The sequence below is a fragment of the Rhopalosiphum maidis genome, chromosome 3 (genome assembly GCF_003676215.2).
Source record: "Rhopalosiphum maidis isolate BTI-1 chromosome 3, ASM367621v3, whole genome shotgun sequence".
NCBI classification, from domain to species: Eukaryota; Metazoa; Arthropoda; class Insecta; order Hemiptera; family Aphididae; genus Rhopalosiphum; species Rhopalosiphum maidis.
In genome coordinates, this window is record NC_040879.1 from 37,711,184 (window position 1) to 37,723,389 (window position 12,206).

The 12,206-nt window shown below is 25.7% G+C and overlaps 1 protein-coding gene across 1 annotated transcript; it reads left to right on the forward strand.

Moving 5' to 3' along the window:
* Positions 1 to 10,453: 10,453 nt before the first annotated feature.
* LOC113557915 (phenoloxidase 1-like) lies at positions 10,454 to 12,118 on the forward strand. Its single transcript, XM_026963453.1, has 4 exons — positions 10,454 to 10,484; positions 10,701 to 10,924; positions 11,560 to 11,762; positions 11,941 to 12,118. Exons 1-4 carry the CDS (start codon positions 10,454 to 10,456, stop codon positions 12,116 to 12,118), a joined length of 636 nt encoding a protein of 211 aa, XP_026819254.1.
* The last annotated feature ends 88 nt before the right edge of the window (positions 12,119 to 12,206 follow it).

The following is a 12,206-nucleotide window of genomic DNA, read 5'->3' on the forward strand; positions in this document are numbered from 1 at the left end:
GTAAAACGATAACACGAGACACGAGTGTTGAAAATCAACTAAAGATCCTCGATAGCTAATAGTTATACCAGTCAGGCTCAAGTCTGGTTTTTACAAAACAGTATAATATTATCTTAATGAAAGTTGTATAGACTATACGTATGTGTCACTGGAATGCACAAAAGTCAAAAAAATTACGACTTCAAAATATCTAACTTATTTTAATACATGAAGTTTGAAAATGTTTGGAACTACTTATACATTTATTACCTGCTCGTTGGGAGGCAACTAGTACTAAACCCTTTTCGATTACGATAAAATTTAGGGTACGCTGGGAGGCAACTCATATATAGTCTGGAGGCAATTCGTATAAAAATTGTTGACCTTTTTGACTTCGGGAGGCAACTAGTGTTACACACTCCTCCTGAGTGTATCTTTTATACAGAGAAAACCAGAAAAATTAACCCACAACATGTAAACCAACAATACTTTAACTGGGCTGTATAACCAAGCATATGACGAGGCGGGTAGTATATGTCGTAACAACGAAACTTACAGGCAACACGTGAGCATTTATTTTCATTTAAATTAAACATATTTAAAATGGGTTTTCTCTAAATCTGAAATAGCCAAATCACTTAAATCTTGGTTTTTTATCCAAACAATTTTAAAATATATATGTAAAATAGCTACTGTTGTCAAAAATTGGTTGCTTAATATAATTTTCAAATCATTTCTCAATACTTATTATTATTATTTCTACCAATGGTAAACAGATTTTTGATTGGTTTTTAATAAATATTGGTTCATACTTGTAAATTAACTCAGTTATAGAAGATATTAGAAAATCAAAAACATATTTTTTTTTCACTTTGCAAAAGGTCTAAAACAATAACTAATGATCTGTGTTTATTCTTCAAGGAATTATAATATATTATTTTTTATTAAAGCGTACAATATCTACCAATATCATCAAACACTCAAAACTGCCCAGACTTTAATTTGGAATTCTTCAAAAAAATCATAATTCTATCTAATTTTGGTTGGTGTAGACGGTATTACAAATTTTAATAAAATCGGCAATTTTACTGGATCGGTTTTGCTTATTCTTAAGATGGATTAATTGTGCTAAGGGGATACTACATTTTTGCACCAAAAATACCTTTTTGAATATCCTGTAATTTGATAATAATATATAATATGAGTCTAAAATTTAAAAATAAAAAAGTTCCCTTACATTAGTAACAATTAAATTGAGAGTATGACACATACTGTATGTGCTACACATCTATGGTGTTTTTGGTAAAATGTATACTTCATCTTCTGTCTTCAAATACTGTTGATATTGAAACCTGAGTGAACTTGAATATTGAGGTATTTAACACAAATAGTAACACAACTTTATGATTATTATAACAGTATAATATAAATTTAATATGCAACTAGATTTAGACACACGTCGTACAACGTACCGTGTCCAAGAGTGTCCGAGAGCGAGTCTTGTACACAAAAAGAGCACTATATATACGCGTCATTGACGTCACATAATCATATTTATGTATGTGTGTGGTATTGATCATAGGCGTGTACCAGTTGCCCTCAAAAGTACTTTTTTTTATACCAAATCCCCCAAACTACCTAGAGCAAAATGCACCAGTTGCCTTTATATGTTAATATATACACGATTACAATATATAGCCCGTAAAATAGGGGAGGTAAATTTACAAACAATAAATAAAATTATTTATAAAAATAATGTAAAATAGTATACAATTTTGATACTTGCAGTTATAATATATACATGATGTTGTATTTTGTAATAAATAATAAATATAATATAGTATACAAATAATATGAATAAAATGAAAACTGTATTAATAATCTTAGCCGAAATTAAAAATATAACTAATCGCACATACTTAAACAAAAAAGTCCGTATTGAAGATTTTATAAATAAATATAAAAATAAGAATATTAGTAGATTAGATTTTGTAAAATCTGTTAGTAGTTATTATAATAAAACATAATATATAATTATTATATTTAATTATTTTTTTTTTTTTTACAAATTATAACATTGAATGCCACATAATTATAATATTTATTATTTCATTTTATTTTGTTAGTAATTATTATTAGCATATGTATTTTTTCTATAATTGTATACTATTTTTTTATTAACAAATTATCACATTGATTACCACTTAATAAAAATATTTATTACTTCATTAACTATTGTATTCATATTATTTTGTTAGTAATTATTACAAAATGCAATATTAGGTAGAGGTATACATAACTCCAAACAAATGCATTTTTTTCTTTCATTTTATACTATTTTATATTATTTTTATAAATAGTTTTATTTATTGTTTGTATATTTACCTCCCCTATTTTACGGGCTATACATTGTAATCGTGTATATATTAACATGTGGGGGCAACTGGTACGTTTGTCGAGGGCAACTGGTATATTTTTAAAATCCCGATAACAACCGTTGAGGGCAACTGGTCAACACCTCTGATAAGTATTGCTTCACATTACAATAGAAAGTTAAACTATACATAATATATTGACACGCGCACCCGGGTGCTTACAATGTATGTATAATAATATAAATTGTATATTTCAATAAATACTTCAATATTAAATGAGATAAAAACTATTATCTTCATCTTTATTTATCACTGTAAAATTACCCAAATCATCAACTCTATTTGGAATAAAGGTGCTGTATGGCACTGTGGCTAAGTTAATATCTGGCTGTGTATCATTCAAAGCATTTACCTATATCATCGTTTTTCGCACTAAACACTGACAAGCTTATGATAAATTAAATTGATTGTAATATAAATTACCTATCTATTTTAGAAATAAAAATCTTGATTCAAAACATAATAATTTGGGTTAGAAAGTATTAATTGAAACTAACGGAATGTGAAAAAAATATTTTTATAACCTTATACAATTATAAGTTTATACTTAATAAACTATAAAGGAAAACTAATAGTGTACCCTTTTTCACACTACAACTCAATTAAACATACTTTATAAAATATTTACCTAAAGATTTTAATAAAATTGTTGCCATTATTTGTTGTTGTATATAAAATTTTGTTATTTATGTTAAATAAAGTATAGATTCCTCAGACCTGGATAATATGTCATAACCATAAGTATGACTTCCTGAAAATCGCTCTAATAGATAATATGTGAAATTTGCATTCCAATTTCCAGACTTTTTTCTTCAATCAGTTATACCCAAATAATTAATTAAGAACTAAATAAATCAACGATATATAAATACAAACTTACCTACTTTAGAACGGTGCAGCCTTACCTAGAATTTTCTAGCTTGAGTTATAAAAATTGAACATTTTATTGATTTATACACAGTCTCTATGATTATTTAAATACATTTTAGATTCAAAACGGATAGATGAATAATGTATTGATTTTACAATAATGTGATTTTTTTGTGGATGAGTACACGATAAGTTCTAGATAAAATATTCGATTTTCAAAAATGTGAGAAGTAATGGATATCAAATTTAATTGAATTTGTACTTTGGAGTTAGATAAAATTTAAAAATTCTCAGTAGGTACCTACTTATTTTTATAATCTGGAAAACAAACAAAAAATTAAAGAAAAACAGGAAATTTTACGCAAGCATAAATTTTAACAAAATGTATTTTGTTTTCTTGACGTAACTCAAAAACTAATAACCATAGACTTGAATGTTTCACCCAATGTTTATATTATTGCTTTTTATCCACAAAAAAATATTTCAATTACTTTTGAGCTATTTACATATATACATAAGAAAAATTATTTGCTGGGTAAAATTACTTAAAAAGTTGAAAATACAAAACTCCTATAATTTCTTGTTTAAAAAATTTAAAAATCTATAATGCTAATATTTTTTATAAGCGTTTAAAGTTAGATTTTTAACAAAGTTCTTAAAAATCGTGGAAATTAGTAAATGATTTTGTAGTTGAAAGTTAAATTTTTTTTTTTATACCTAAGTTTTAAAAATTAATTACGAAGTTCATTATTAATTTTCAACTTATAAATTCAAAAAAAATTCTATCTGATAGCTGAATACATATTTTGTATGATCAAAATTCAAATATTTACAACATTCGATATTTACCCGTTAAATAATTATTTCTCTTCAAACAATTTTTGATATTTATTGTATTTCAAAAAAGAAATAACCAAATAATTATATTATTATTTTCATTATGCGATAAAACTTATTTAGCTGTTTTTGAGATTATATAGTCATGAGAAAATTTCATTTTTTTATCTTTAAATTTCAATAAAAAAATCCACTCGGTCAAAATGCTTGAAAATTAAAAAATTACACTCAAAAGTTATTTTTAAATTTGTATAAAAATATTAAAAATATATACCTATGCACAATTTTTTTTATAATTATTTGTCAAAATGCGTTGGTATTGCAAAAATTGTCTTTTTGTATCTATTAAGTTTTGAAAATCAATAAAAGATTCTTCATAACCATAAGTAGTTCATACTGAAACCATAATATCTAAAATATGTATAATAGCAATTATTTTTTTAAGACATTTTAAATTCCTATTTTTACAAAATTACTTATATAAACTACAGTATAAAGTTATAATTAAACATTGGATCTAATTGATATTTAACTTATTTGTATCATCAAATGATTCAAATCTGTGTCACGATTTGTATTAATTACAGTCTTTTTATTTAATTTTATGTTGCAATTTATTGCAATTTTTTTGCAATTTTGTATATTTTACGTAATTAAATGTACAAATCTATATTTCTTAACTAATTTTATAATATAAAAATAATAACATTATTATGGATTTTCATTATTGGTTAGATTATATGATCTAAGAAGTGATCTATGATCTATGATCTAAAGAAGTTTAAAAATTTAAAAAAAGTTAAAAAAAAAAGTTTTAATAATTTACATAACCATAACTCACTTAAAATTTAATATATCAATAAAAGCCTATAAGATTCCCTAGATAATATTCTTACATTTAAATTTGATAATAGATATATTTACTCTAATATTAAAGCTAACATCACAAAATGTGTTCTGCTGAACGAAAATTTGTTATGATCTACGTTAGTAAGACAGAGACAACAGATGCGGGTATAACGTCTTCTTAATTAATAAATTAGATGGAAACCCAGAAAAATCATATTTAATTTCATGTAAGGAACTAGTGGGTACCAATGAAACTATCTGTTAATTTGTAAATTCTTCTTTAAAAATATATCCCGGTATCGAACAAAGTGTATTATTTTTTATAAGAATTGATTCAACTCATCGTTTTATACTAACTAATTAGTAAAATAGATTTCTGATATCTACTATAATAATATTAGCAATATGACGATATGAATATTTCATATAATATATATTTAGTGTTCATAGTAATGTTGGCTGATAGACCGTCCATTCAGAATTTTTTTCATATGCAATGTTTTATCATTGAATTATAATTTTAAATATACATTAGTACATTACTACATTACAATGGCTTACTCATGGCAAAATACACTTATAAATTCATTTTTAAAACTTAAATTGTCAAATGTCAGTCTTATTATATTATTATATATTATAAATTAGAGCGCGGATTTCTATGCAATTGTAAATTTTTTTCCTTTTAATATTTTTTGGATTTTTGTTAGTTATCTCCACGAATCATCATAATTTGAAAATAATGGTGAATTTATTTTTTTTTTTATATTTCTGCATATTTAAATGTTATTGCATATTTTGGAAAAATTCAAAATTGATTGCATATTGAAGCAGAAATTTAAAAAAAAATGTATAAAATAATATTTTATCAAGCAGAAAAATGAAAACTAAATTTTATAGTTATTAAATAATAAATTATATATATTTATTTATAAGATATATTATCGATTACGAGTTACGACGTAAACTTAATCGCTCTTGCTGTGTCAGTCAGTTATCGACATACCACTCGGCACTCGATTACATCGTTTGTCATTGTCCGTAAATCGTGAATATGCTGAAAATAAACGTGTGTTTAAGTTAATAACAGTACTATTAGGCGAAAACGTTTAGCTCGAAGATCTTTATCAAGACCCGATAATACTAAGTTGCTTCAAATATGCCCCAATAACTTCGGTTGACGTCAAACATTCGTTCTCAGTCTTTAAAAATATGTTAACCACCAAACGTCATAAATTCATAGAAGAAAAACTCAAAATGCATATGATTATTCATTTTAATAATAAATAAAATTTTAAAAATACATTAAGTTGTTCAGAAAATTCCCTAAATTGTTTTTATTAAGCATTTAAGTAATTGATTATTATAAGTTGTTTAATTTGTAAATTTTAAAAAAATAAAAAATTCTTGCATATTTTTTTTTACATATTTTCATGATTTTTACTGCATATTATATTATGGCATATTTCGATACTTTTTAGTGAATACAAATCCGCGCTCTAATATAATATATTTATTATTTAGCTACCAAATACATTTATTGAATTATGTTAAATGTAATTTAAATTTAGGTACTGCTATACCTATATACTACGCTATACTTTACAGTTTAGATAATCACGATGGTTAATATAGAAATTCGTCTTTTAACACTCGATATGCTAATCGTGCAGTGAGAAAAATTATAGATGGTTATGTTAAATTATAAGCTCTGAATTGCAAAACAGTAGTTAAAGTTATAGATTAGCCAGTTATCGAAATATGAATAACCACAACAACTTCCTGTTTTAGTTTCCGAAAATTCCCAGAGATTTAATATACAAATAATGCATACCAAATAATCTAATTGCTGCATATTATAATACAAGAGCTCGCTACAGAGTTGTCTATATTAATATTTAATATTCCAATCAACACGGAAACGGAATTATATCATGTGGTCTAGGTCTTTTTCAACTGGGAAATATAAATTGTTCACCACAATAACTAGTCGTAATTATATGATACGAGTATACTTGATTTTTTTTATATTCAAAATTCGATATAAAAGCGCTATTAATGCATAGGACATCATCAGTCGAATAAATTTTTCTGCTCGTTCAATATACACGTAAGTGTATATTATTATATATTCTACAGTCAATACTGAAGTTTAAACAGTATATTATTATACAGACACTACTGGTAATTATGTATATATATATAATTAATCATTATAAACATATTTTAAATTTAATAATAATATATAATTTTTTCTTATTTATATTATTATTATATATCAAATATATAATATGCACATTGAAACATTTCAAAGTTTTAATTTTGAACGGAAAATCAAAATGTGTCAGCCTATATTTCTAAGAATATTTAATTATTTATTTATATTGTTATTAAATTTATATTACTCATAGTAATACGCTAATATGAATGAAATATTTTTGTTTCAAAAAACGTATTATTAAAACATTATTTAATGCAATATCAGTATAGCCGTTATTTACTCATAACTTATTATTATAGCCAATACCGTAAATTATGTGAATAGGTTCATATTCATGGTATTGATAGCTTCAAATTATTCTTAATATTTTAAAACTTATTTTGTATCAATCTAATACCTATCGTAAATAATAATATATGCAGTGACGAAAAGTTTCAACATTTTTTTTAATTGAAACAAAATAACTAAAATTTTCGCTTTTCATTTAATTAGGTATAAAAAAAATAACTTGGAATATTCAAAAACAAAAAGAACACTTGCGTATATTCAATATTTTGAAATGTAATTAGATACAACTTTTGCGGGATCGTGCATTAAATTGTTATACTTATTGTACCAAGTATAAATATTTCTATTTATAAAAAAAATTAAAATAGAAGAGATTTTAGTCTTTCGTATAACATTGTAGGTTCTAAATGTTTTAAAATTAAAAAAATCTTAATTGATTGTATTAATTTTTTTACCTGTTGTCAGTAAAGAGAGTGTCATTTTTATATACAGTGAAAACTCTCTATAACGAATTTGAAGGGACCAAAAGATTTCTTTCGTTATAGAGAATTTTCGTAATATAGAGGGTATAAGAATTATATAATAAGTTACAAATCAAACCAATTTATTAATGTAATATTTACGTTCTATAGAGTTTTTCTTTGTAACGAATTTCGTTATAAAGAGTTTTTACTGTACTACAATAAATTGTTAACTTTAAAGACTGACACAGCTACAATATACTATAACATGTTTACATGTATTGTGACAAAGTCTATTAAAACCTATTTATAATTAAAAAAAAAAAATTCTTATTTGATTTTCTATTAAAAAAAAAAATTTAACCAATTGTATAATAATTTAACTAATGTCCCTACAATAGGTTTCTATAGTTAGAACACTTTTGAAATTTGAATATATGATAATCTAATATATAATATTAAATATATAGGTACTACCTATTTAGCTTATAGAATCTTAAATCTTGATAGAATCTTATAAGTTATAAGATCTTGTAATATTTCGTTACCGAAACATCATACCAATAACATTTATCATATTACGATTTTCTCAGTTAAACCATGAATTGAGATTAATTTATTTTACCTGAGGTAGTTTATAACAAAATATTATACATTTATGATTTATACACTGTTACTTTTAGTTCTTCAAGACTTACTTTTAAAAATATGTTAATTTTTCAAGGGGAAGAGTTTACTTTTGTAGTTTTACGTATAATTACTTATCCATTTCCGACATCGGGAATTTTAATATCACAGTGTTACCTACCCGCTATATATAATATTGCCTATAAATTTCATTAAGATATCCATTATTTATCGAGTGAAATGTATCAGAACTAAATATATCGACAACAATTTATTAATTTATAACTTTATCATAGGTGTAGTTTGGCTATATTAATTTGATATTATTTTGTATAATTGTATGTACTATAATAATATGTGGTCTCAGAAAAGGCGGGAGGTAAAGCCTATAGGCTATACATAAGCGTGTCCAGACCTCCATGGCCTGGGGAGGCAAATTGTAAAATTTTAGTTTTTACATACTACATAAGTTAGGTCTTGAGTCACCAAATGGCGACCCACATGCCGCATACGACCCGCGAACACATTTTATCCGGCCCACAGACAAAGAATAAATAACACATAGGTATTACAACAAAATGTATGTGTTATGAATTTATGATTGTAAATTATTATTTTTGTTAGTTATTATTGGTTTTTAATTAATGTAAATATGTACTTAGAATTTTAATGGCCCGCGAAAAATTTTCAGATTCCTAATGTGGTCCAGGCCCGTAGCCACGGGAGGGGGACAATGGAGGCGTTGCCCCCCCTAATAATATTAAAAATATTAGAAAGACTATATATAATGCCCCCTCAAAAATTTGCTTTGCCCCATCTGAAAATGACGAGCCTAATGTGACCCTTCAAAAATATTAATTGGTGACCAATGAGTTAGGTACTGGTTAGGTACTTTTTACTGGTAAAATCCTCCAATAAGTCGATGGGACCCTGTCTCTTCCGTAGACAAGCCTATAAGACTATATATAGTATGTGCCATGCAACTTATGCTTATATGTTATGTGAACGTGACAAACCGCGTTAACATAAATACTAATTATATAGCATAAGTCTAGTCTATCATTACGAGTAAAAATATAAATTATAGTATAATTATTGAAACATTAATTTTATATTGAACTATATTTTATAATTAAACTTCTGGGATTAGTACATTTAACATTTTTAAATTAAAACGTTTAATTTATTCATAAATATCTACTGCAATGCACATACAAAAATAACATGCATTATAAATATAAATTATAATATACCTATACTAATATTGATCATTAACATTTATATAACTTAATTTTCTCATTCTTATGTTACATGTATAAAATAAAGGAAATAGAAAGGAATATCATGACAGACAAAAATAATATTTTATACTTGTTCGATCGTCCTACTGAACCTATATTCATTGGGAAAGGCGATGATAATGTGTCTTTCGATGTGCCTACTGAATACTTGGTGAGTAAAATACGTTTGTTTTTATAGTTTATTATTATTATTTACCATTTAATTCAACGTTTAACGCATCAATTTGAAATTAAGAAATTAAAAAATACTTCAACTTAAGTTTTTAAATATTATTATGTACTTACGTCCTATATATAATGATGGTTTCCGATTATAATAAAAAATACTATTATAGTAAATATTATTCGATACCACAATAATATTACGAAACCTATTTGAATATAATAATATAATATATTTGTCTTTTTTATTCTTATTTATTCAGATCGACCGTTACAAGCCATTGGCATCGGACATTCAAACTCGTTTTCCCGGTGGTAAAACCATTCCAATCATCAAGTTGAACAATATTCCTGACTTATCGATTCCACTAGGACTTAGTAGAGATGCGCCATTTTCGCTTTTCAACCCATCCCACAGTAAAAATGGCCTCGAAGCTCATCGAGATTCTTATGAGTTAGTATAAATAATATAAACAAATAAATGCACGTGTAGTATAAGTAATGAATAATGGATAATGACTAATAAAGTAATAGCTAATAATATTAAAAACAATTATTGTTTAGTGAAACACATACTATTTTAATATGATAGTACCTAATTTAAATGATTTTAAACAATAACATATTATTAATAATAATTATAGTTAAAATTTAAATCTACGTTTTTCAGACACGAAATCGTTCGACGAACTCTTATCACTTTCCGTGTACTGTCGCGACCGGATCAACCCGTACATGTTTATTTACGCACTGTCCGTAGTAATAATACACAGACCCGACACTCGCAATTTAAGACTACCATCGCACTCCGAAATGTTTCCTAGTCTGTACATGGACTCTTCGGTGTTCAGCCGCGCCAGAGAAGAATCGGCTGTGGTTCAAGCCGGCTCTAGGGTAAGTTAATTTCACAGCGTGGGGCTTTTATCCGTGTACCTATATAGGTACAATATGAACAGCGCATGGGTATTAAGAGAAGGTTAGGTTAGTTACAAGTGATAAAACTAAAAATGTATAATTTCCGCATTGATTATTGTAATGGCTTTTATATTTTATATAATTAAAAATAAAATAAAATTAGGTTATGAAAATAAAATATTTTTATAATGCAAACTACGTAGTTCTACACTTTTTTCTAAAAAAATAGGGCAATAATAAAAAGTTGTCCTATGTGAAGTTTACCCACATTATAATAATATTATAATATGAATAAAGCTATATAGTTTGTATACCTCCGTTTGAATTGCTTATTCTTCTTAATAAACATACATATATGATATATATTATACATTTTTATAACACATATATGAATTTCTAAAAAAGTCTAAAATATGTGAAATAAAATTGTTTCTATAAGATCACGAGGTCATAAAATACGCATTTTGGTTTAAACTATACCTACCTAAATGTCCAAGAAGGAAAACCATAATATTATAATAATTTTCGTATCTATACATAATACCTGCTACCTAGTCTATACAGTTAATTTACAATAAATATATTATATATATATATATATGTTTTTGCAATAGACTCCAATCGAAATACCGCACGATTATTCTGCCAACAACCTGGACTTGGAGCACAGGATTAGTTATTTCCGCGAAGACATTGGCATCAACCTGCATCACTGGCATTGGCATTTGGTCTACCCGTTCGACGGACCGCTCAATATTGTAAATAAGGACAGGCGTGGTGAATTATTTTTTTACATGCACCAACAAATTATAGCTAGGTGAATAATGATTAGATAGATAATAGTTATATTATTACTGTTTTGGTATAGGTATATATTGTGCGTTGATATATTATTGCGGTACAACTAATATAGTTACATATATATAGTATTCGTATATATACGTATATTATATTATATATTATAACAATATGCATATTTATACATTTCAATTTAGATACAACATGGAACGGTTAAGCAATAATTTGAATAGAGTAGTTCGTTTGACCAACTGGAATGAACCGATTGCAGAGGGTTACTTCCCAAAATTAGATAATATTTTAGCAAATCGTGTGTGGCCTCCAAGACCTGCCAATGCAGTACTAAAAGTAATATTTGAATTTAATATGCTATGACTTTAAACACAATATTATTATATACTATGCATTTTTTTTAATGCATAATATATACATATATACAACAATTTAACATGCGTGTATTTTT

What these genes read in the sequence shown, in the direction of transcription:
- LOC113557915 (XM_026963453.1), top strand. Translation starts at nt 10,454, where the DNA reads ATGGCCTCGAAGCTCATCGAGATTCTTATGA. An exon ending in GCTCATCGAGATTCTTATGA is followed by an intron (nt 10,485 to 10,700) that starts GTTAGTATAAAT and finishes TACGTTTTTCAG; the next exon opens with ACACGAAATCGTTCGACGAA. An exon ending in TGGTTCAAGCCGGCTCTAGG is followed by an intron (nt 10,925 to 11,559) that starts GTAAGTTAATTT and finishes TTTTTGCAATAG; the next exon opens with ACTCCAATCGAAATACCGCA.